Source organism: Brassica oleracea, chromosome C3 (assembly GCF_000695525.1).
Source record: "Brassica oleracea var. oleracea cultivar TO1000 chromosome C3, BOL, whole genome shotgun sequence".
NCBI classification, from domain to species: Eukaryota; Viridiplantae; Streptophyta; class Magnoliopsida; order Brassicales; family Brassicaceae; genus Brassica; species Brassica oleracea.
In genome coordinates, this window is record NC_027750.1 from 35058028 (window position 1) to 35066996 (window position 8969).

At 37.2% G+C, this 8969-nt stretch overlaps 1 protein-coding gene across 1 annotated transcript; it reads right to left on the reverse strand.

Annotated features, from left to right (window-relative positions):
* Window positions 1-4958: 4958 nt before the first annotated feature.
* Window positions 4959-8437, reverse strand: LOC106334775 (leucine-rich repeat receptor-like serine/threonine-protein kinase BAM1). The gene is made up of 2 exons (XM_013773132.1): window positions 5741-8437; window positions 4959-5658 (listed from the first exon to the last, which is right to left on the reverse strand). Exons 1-2 carry the CDS (start codon window positions 8322-8324, stop codon window positions 5249-5251), a joined length of 2994 nt encoding a protein of 997 aa, XP_013628586.1. The 5' UTR covers window positions 8325-8437; the 3' UTR covers window positions 4959-5248.
* Between the last annotated feature and the right edge of the window lie 532 nt (window positions 8438-8969).

Genomic DNA, 8969 nt, shown 5'->3' on the forward strand with positions numbered 1-8969 from the left:
CCATAACATAGACGTTGATGATGGAAGAAGCACTACAGGGTTTATGTTCTACCTAGGAACATCGCCGATCACGTGGACATCGTGCAAGCAACCCACAGTGGCATTCTCTTCATGTGAGGCGGAGTTCATGGCAGCTACAGAAGCTGCAAAACAAGCAATATGGTTAAAGGAGTTGATGGTCGAGATCATGAACAAAGAAGACAAGAAGGTCGTGTTGAAGATTGACAACAAGTCAGCGATAGCCCTCACCAAGAACCCGGTGTTTCACGGTAGAAGCAAACACATACTCTCGAAGTACCATTTCATTCGAGAATGTGTGGAGTTCGACTTTATCGAAGTGAAGCACGTACCTGGAGTGGAGCAGAAGGCAGATATACTCACTAAGCCATTGGCAAGGATCAAGTTCGAAGCAATGCGCAAGTTCATCGGAGTTCAGAAGATCAACATACCTAAGATTCAAGTTGGAATTAAGGGGGAGAATGTTAGATAATTTCAATTAACTTGAGGAGCAAGTTAACTCATTAAAATGAAGTTTGATGGGTTAAGGAAAAAAAAAACATATCGAGCTTAGGAATGTTTTCATATTATTATTAGGAAAAGATGTAGCTTCGTCCTATATAAAGATTTCTTATGGAGAGATGTTCCATCAAGAAGAGAAACACATTGAAAGGTTTAGTTTTAAGAGTTTCTAAATCTAATAAGAAGAGTTTTCTAAATCTAATAAGAAGAAAAATTCTCATAATCTTTGTGTTTGTATAACTTCAGATGTTAGTTACCGTCTATGCATGTGCAAGAACGTTATAATGGTAGTAATAATTACATTTGAGATGATTCATTCCTAAAGCAATTATATCATAAAAAACACCGAGTTAGAGCATGCTTGGTAACACAAAGAATGTAGATAATGCAATAAAAATTGTTACTTCTATATCTTGTAATACTTATATAAACTGGCAAATGAACTTTACAGCTAAATTAAACTAACTAATTTGGAATACATGTATTTAAAATTCAAAAGTATTAGAAGCATATGGACACACATTTCTTACGTTGAATTTTGAAAACGTCTGTAAACAACAAGAAAAGAGGTACATGTATGTTGGTCATAAGCATAACCAATGAATCTTCTTCTTTATCCTTTCTAACGTCACCTCACCATTATAATTTTACCTTAATTTATCCCATATAGTTCACTTGGGAGATGATAATTCTCTTCATACAATCATCTCCTACTTCTTAATAAAAACAATATTACAGTCATAATAAGACAAGTAAGTACATATCACTACTCATGAAACTATCAAGTACACTAGTGATTGTAAATTATTGAAGCAACGTTACAGTTAATTCCATTTTTTTTTTATTGTCAATGTATTGGTCATGAGGGAAGATCGAATCTCACTTAAGAATAGTCTAGTTTCTTCTCATTGGCATTTGAAATTAATGGTTAATTAACTCTGTGTTCATTTTTAATGTATTGTCGATTTAATTAAATGAATAGATGTGTTATATATTGCAAAAATAAGGTCCAATCTTTACCTATACCATATGCTGCGATATGAAATGATATGATATGATATAAAAATAACCTATACGTACCATGAATCACTTCATCTACTAACTATTTACGCCATTCATTTTTACTTCGTTCAGTCACATGTCACGAACACACAATGTGTCATTACAAATGTACGAACTTTATTACATTTCAGCTCAACTATTCATAGTCCAGGAAAATGTGATCTAAGAAATATAAAGAGTATACTTGTTTTAAGTTGTTCAAAAAAAACAAAAATATAAAGAGTATTTGATCAAAAAAGAAAAAAATATATAAAGAGTATTAATTAGTAGATTCACTAGTAGTGTACATGTATCAAATAAAGTAAGGGCATTATCATGGATCTTACATAATTAGTCACTTTGCTATATTTTATGTGTTTATATACTGCTAGTGATAGCAGGTGAGATTTAGTTTCTTATTTTTGTGTGAATGTGTGTGGCAAGTGTAACCAACATGTTACTCTATAGTTTGAATATTTTTAAATTAGAGGCTAAAACAAAAACTTTACTTCTTTCTATAAACGGTATTTGACATATCAAATCAGCGGATTAATTTAATTTACTCTCATGTAAAATTTTCTTATTTGTACTTTACCTTTGTGTAAGGATTCTCTTAGCAACTACGAGGGATGGGACATAACTGTGTCGGCGAAAACAATGAAACCAAGAAAATGACAAAACGGACCCATTCCAACACAGTGTACTCCTTTCTTTCTTTTCAACGTGTCTCTGTCTTTTCACAATCATATTTTCCACGTGGCATTTTCATGCATAAAGGGCTAAAACATACGAATAAAACTGTTGGATTGTTTGTATGCGCTATATACATCCGATAGATAGGCCTGTAGCGTAGATACAGAGCAATGTAAACCATTAGAAAATTGGTCTTATTTTCAGTGCTTATGAGTTGTCACAGAGGAAAGTTCTTTGAGATAAAGATAGTTTGTAGTATTGTTTATTGTATTGAACAAAAAAAAAGAAAAAAAAGAAAAAAAAAGTAGTATTGTTTATTGTATATTATTCACTATCCGAAAATTACGCATATAATGATAGAATATAAAGCTGAGACGAAAAGACATTATTAACTATTTCTTTTTCTTTTTCACCTTTGTGATCCATCAAACATGAATTTTCCATGGATGCATAGTAGAAATAGTTGTTGTTATGTGATGAAATCGTGATCAGGCACGCATTGTGGATGTGTCTATCAAGGAAACAAAAGTACCTTTTGTTAGTTTTTGTTTTGTTTACAAAGTATCTTTCATGTGTTGAATTTTATATTTTTTTAGCATATTTTGCAGTGTTACTCGTTATATACGTGCTTGGGCTACAGTAAAAAGAGAAAAACATATAACCATGCACTCACAGGTTTTCTACGTAGATAAGAATAATAATTTGCATGAACACAAATTACCATAGTATGATATGAACCAATTTGGATTATATACGGAAGCACGTTAATTAGTAGATTTTTAAAACTTGCAACTACGTTTTCCCCAGTATTAGTTATGTAGTACTCCATTACTAGAGTACACTAATTAAAATATAATGCAGTAGCATTTGCCTAACGCCAAGTTCAACGGCACGGTAAAACGTCAAAATAGCGTGTGATGTGATGTTTTTTTTCTCCAACCGAACGGCATATGCAAGTGCATTTTAGTGTGATTTTATTTTTTGTTACAGTGTCACACAATATTTGGTGTAACACTGTAGCAACGGCAAAAGTTTTTTTAAAAATTTTTATTTATTTACATAAAGACTGTTTATTCTATACATTGTTTAGTAATGTTTGGTTATATTTGATTTCTATGATTATTTTACAATTGGATCAAATATTTTAAAAATGTCATAGTTATTTGGTTATATTAAATTTTAATTAATATGAAATATTAATTTATATATATATATATATATATATATATAATTAAAATACATTAAATATTAATTTAAACATTTGAAATATACATATTTTTTTCAGTTACAGTTTTAATATTATTTTAAATATTCTAGTCATAAAAATAATTAATATTTATTAAAACTATTAAAAACTAAGAGAATCTTGATTAATAATATAATAATAAAAAATATTCCTTTTTAGTGTAATATTTGATGTTGTGGTTGGAGACTCAAAAAAGTTTAGTGCTAAAATTATACTAAAATAGTGTAGTTTTGACACTAAAATGGTGTTATAGATTGGAGATGCCCTAATATTGTCATGCATAGGGTTTCGTGAGAACCCCTACCAAGCTTTCACTTAAATAGTTAGCACATCAACTAAGCCTTTAATCAACTCATAAAAATGCCAGCAAACTTCATAATAGCAGCTACCTAAAAGTTTGTATGCTTGACCCAAGTTTTCTGATAGAAAACCTAGACGAACTATAAGATCTACAATCATCAATGGAAACTACATATACAGCCAAAAGAAACCAACTAAATGTTAGTTGGGTGGGGCTTATATTTATGATCTTAGGAGAAATCATAAATGTTTTACATAGACTAGAAATTGCTTCATGAGAAGGGAAAAGAGTTAGATAAGGAGATGTCATAAAAAAACATTTAAGACTTAGGTTTATAGATAGTTTGCATGTGGAAGAAAATTTGGTGAGTGAGATAGCTAGGTTTCATTTTCACTGTCTTACTCTTTACCTTTAACTCATAACCAATCATTATTCCACCCTCCACGTTTATATTACCTTTGATCTCTCTGAATTTTCCCACATGCATTGTTCTCTTTAAACTTTAATTATTGTTCCAAGTTAAAATATCCATCGAAACCGCTAAAGCCAACCGCAATCATATATACATCGCTTTACATGTGCAATTCTTAAACCATCTACGATGTATTCCTTTATTTTTATCTTTAAAATAAAAGAAAGATGGGTTTTACTTCAATGTGTTTCTTTAAAATAGAGATCTCTACGTATAGAGTAAAATATAGAGAAATGTTATTTATTCTTTTATAAATAGAGAAAAAAATAACAATCTCTATTTTAGAGGCAAAAATAGAGATGGAGTAGAGTGATTTTACCTCTAAATGATATTATAGAAGTAGAAATAGAGCTGAGTTTGGAAATGCTCTTAGCAAACAAAAAAATACATATGTGCAAGTATATATTCATCAATCTATTAGAGCATCATTGCGTTTATACCTTAGCCACATCATAAAATACGTTGCTAAACAAATAAACAATCATGTATTTTTATCTTCAAAAAAAAAAAAAAATCCATGTATTTGTTGTATTTTGTTTTAATTGTGAAATATACCCATCTACTAATATTTGTTGTCGGAATCATGTCAAGGTGAATGAAAATTACGGTGATTCTTAGTAAAGACGATCTTTAGATCACTTGCAGTTGCAGATGCAGATGCGTGACGCTACAGCAAGACATGCAAGAGTATTCCACATTAACGCATTAATATTCACTAATTTCAAGACAAAACTTTTAAATTCAACCCAACTGTACACCTTGATTCAAACAAACTACAAACTAAACTGAACCAAATTACGATAATGTGAAAGCCGAGTAAAATGAAACACACTTAAAACAAAAGGCGTCAAAATAAAATTACCACTTAACCGGACACAAGCACAAACCGGGACTAAACATGGGTAAATAAGTGATTAACAACCAAATCTCATTGCTAATATTATCATCTCTTACCGGAACCCTAGTTTTAACACTCTCAGAGATCGAGTAGATCCGGCTGACCTTGACCACCCTCTGTCGTTGTTTTCTCCTCTCCGGCTAATTCCGTCGCTGGCTGATCCTTCGACGGTGGCATCTTGGGCACCTCAGTGAGAATCTGAACGACTTCTCTCATCGTAGGTCTCTCAACGGCTTGTTCTTCGACACAGAGCATAGCCACGTAGAAAACGTGCGTCACTTCGTGAATAGGAATAGAAGAAAGTCTCGGATCCAACACTTTGAGAACAGAGTCCTTGTTCGAATCAGTCATCTTACGAACCCATTGCACGATATCGACTCCGTCGCCGAACTCACCGACGGGTTTTCTCCCGGTCACGAGTTCTAGAAGAACCACACCGAAACTGTACACGTCGCTCTTCTCATCTACCTTCAACGTATACGCATATTCTACACAAAACAACAAAGATTCTATTTAGAAAACAGAGCAAAACAGAGCGTAAAGTTTGAAACTTTAAGATTATTTTATCACCTGGAGCTATGTAGCCGTAAGATCCAGCGATCGCAGACATACATTCAGAAGTACCGGAGTCTTGTAAGAACTTGGCGAGACCAAAGTCAGCGACATGAGCTTCGAAGTTTGAATCGAGAAGGATGTTGTTCGACTTAACATCTCTATGAACAATCAGCGGAGAACAATCATGATGGAGATAACAGAGTCCTTTCGCAGCTTCAAGAGCGATCTTGTAACGCGTGTCCCAATGCAAGTGTCCTCCTTTCTTACCGTGCAACACCTCACCGAGACTACCGTTAGGCATGTACTCATACACAAGCAGATTCGTCTCATGGTTGGAGCAGAAACCGAGCAGCCTCACGATGTGTCTGTGTCTTATCCTCCCCAAGGTCTGAATCTCCGCGTTGAAGCCGTGATCGTGGGAAGACCCGCGGGACATCGCAGCGAGTCTTTTCACCGCGACTTGATCACCGTTAGGCATGGCGCCTTTGTAGACGATCCCAGCTCCTCCTTTGCCTATGATGTTGTCTTCTTTGAGAGAATCCAAAACGTCGTCGCAAGTGAAGTCTAGTCTCTGGAAAGCTGTTAGCTTCCAAGCTCGCGACTCGCTCGCCTTTTTCAACGACCTAGCTTTGATGATAGCCGCGACGGCGAACGCGATGGAGCAAACGAGTAGTCCGAGAACGAGCAGTAGCTTCATAGAAGCGGATAAAGGTCCTTTGCTATGACTCTGGTGAGCACCACCGTCTTTGCAAGGACCAAGGTAAGGACCGCAGAGGTCAGGGTTCCCCAAAAACGACGTGTAGTTGAAGTAACTGAACTGTCCGGTTCCAGGAACTAAACCGGAGAGGTTGTTGTAAGAGAAATCAAGCGAGGTTAAGCTCTGCATCGACGAGATCGAACCGGGGATCGATCCGATGAGATGGTTTCTCGACAAGTTCAAGTAGTTTAATATCCTCATACCGGTGATCTCTTTTGGGATCTCCCCGGAGAGCTCGTTGCGGCTTAGGTCGACGAAGGTTAAGAGCTTGCAACGGCTGATCTCAGGAGCGATCCGACCGGAGAACAAGTTGTGGCTGAAATCGATCTTGGAGAGCTGCTGGAGCTTCCCCACCTCCGAAGGAATCGGACCTTCGAACTTGTTACCGTCGAGGAGAAGCTTCTGAACTCCGGTGAAGTTTCCGATAGCCGGTGGTAGTTGACCGGAGAGTTGGTTGTTTGATAAACTTAACTGACCTAGGTTGACCGACACGCTCCCGGTTACCGGTAACTCCCCGGTTAAGTAATTATCTTGAAGCTCCACTTGAGTTAGTTTCGGTAATCCGAAAAGGCCTTTAGGGATCGACCCGTTTAAGAAATTCTCGCCCATTCGGATCCGGGTCAGAGACTCGCATTTCCCGAGAGACTCAGGGATCGAACCGAAGAGAAAGTTTCCCAAAGTGATTAGAGTCTCCAGCTTGTTACCGGCGCACATGTTCGGCGGTAAAGTCCCCGTGAGTTTGTTGGAGGAGAGATCCATGAGGTGGAGCCTACCGTTCTCCCCGAGCTTCTCCGGGATGCTTCCGGTGAAATTGTTTTCCCAGAGCTGCAGCACTTCAAGATCCGGCAACTCTCCGATGAACTCCGGTATCTCCCCGTGGAGCTTGTTTCTGAAGAGATTCAAAAGCGTGAGGTTCTTGAGGTCGGAGAAGCTCGACGGGATCTCTCCGGTGAACATGTTGTTAGACAGATCCATCGATTTTAGGCTCGAGAGCTTCCCGAGCTCCCAAGTTAACGGACCTGAGAAGACGTTCACTTGGAGGAAAAGCGTGTCGAGCTTCTGGAGCCTTCCGATTTCCGGCGGGATTTCTCCGTTTAATCCGCAGTTAGCAGCGTCGAATCGTACGAGCTCCGATAGGTTTCCGATCTCCGGCGGGAGACCGTCTTCGAAGGCGTTGAAGTAGCCGATGTAAAGCTCCCGGAGAGTCGTTAAGTTTCCGATCTCCGGAGGGATTTTTCCGGTGAGCTCGTTCCCGGAGACGGCTAGATACTCGATCTCCGGCCAGGTTCCGTAAGAAGGCGGGATCTCTCCGGCGAAGTAGTTCCCGCCGAGGTGGAGATGGCGGAGCTGGGTCAGGTTGGTGACGGAGAGCGGCAAGTCTCCGGTCATGTTGTTGTTGTAGACGTCGAGGACGCGGAGGTTGGCCAGTCCAGAGGAAATCTCGTCGGGGAAGGAGCCGTTGAAGACGTTGTTCGAGAGGTTCAGGTGGCGGAGACCGGAGAGGTTCGAGATCTCCGGGGGGATTGGGCCGGAGATCTGGTTATCGGCTAGAGAGAGGTTCCGGAGAAGAGGCAGATGAGACACGTCTCGGGAGAGAGTGCCGGAGAGGTTGAGGCTCGAGAGGTCGAGAGATGTCACGTGGCGGCGGGAGACGTCGCACGTGACGCCGGTCCATGTGCAGAAGCTGGTTGTTGGTTTCCACGAGGCGAGGGGGGAGTTTGGGGCGTCTCCGGTGAGAGAGGATTTGAGGGAGAGGAGGGCTCGGAACTCGGAGATTTGTCGGCCGGTGGTGAAGGAATGAGAAATGTGGAGGAGGAACAAAAGAAGAAGAAGAAGCTTCATCGTTTCTCTATCTCTCTCACTCAGTCTCTTCTCTGTGGGAGATTAGGTTAAGGAACTTTTGAGATGGTGTGAGTGTGGTGAGGGTAAGTGAAGAAGTAGAAGAAGCTGAGGAGGGAGTGATTTAATTTTATAATTTTATTAAATGATGTATTCGTAATATTCGTTTATATTATATTTATTAAGTAAATATTTTTTTTTTGCATCTTAAACTATCTATTTTTTTACCAATATAACTATATTAAATTTTACATATTTTAATTAGAATATTTTTAATATCTTTACCTTTTTATTTGAAATGCAACTCAATATTTTTTTAACAATTATAACAAAATATTTAAAAAATATTTTTAGAATTTATTTGAAAAATACGAAAATTACATTTTAAATTAAAATTATCCTAAAATATGATAAGTTTTGATGTAAACAAAAACTCAAATTATATCAAAAATAATGATATTCAATAATAATAACAATTTTAATTGATTATTTTTAAAAAAATACATTTACAAAAATATTGTTCGAAAGAAAATTCATTTATCTTTCAAATATAAAATGAAAATATTATAATTAAATAATAAAAAATATAAATAAAAACCATAAATTTAGCAAATGACAACTGAGTTATATTATGCTAAAATTTTCTTT

Excerpts from the sequence above, each read along its gene's own strand:
- LOC106334775 (XM_013773132.1), bottom strand. The coding sequence starts at position 8,324 with ATGAAGCTTCTTCTTCTTCTTTTGTTCCTCCTCCACATTTCTCATTCC. Across the intron at positions 5,659-5,740 it reads TTACGGCTACATAGCTCCAG|AATATGCGTATACGTTGAAG; the intron begins GTGATAAAATAA and ends TGTTTTGTGTAG.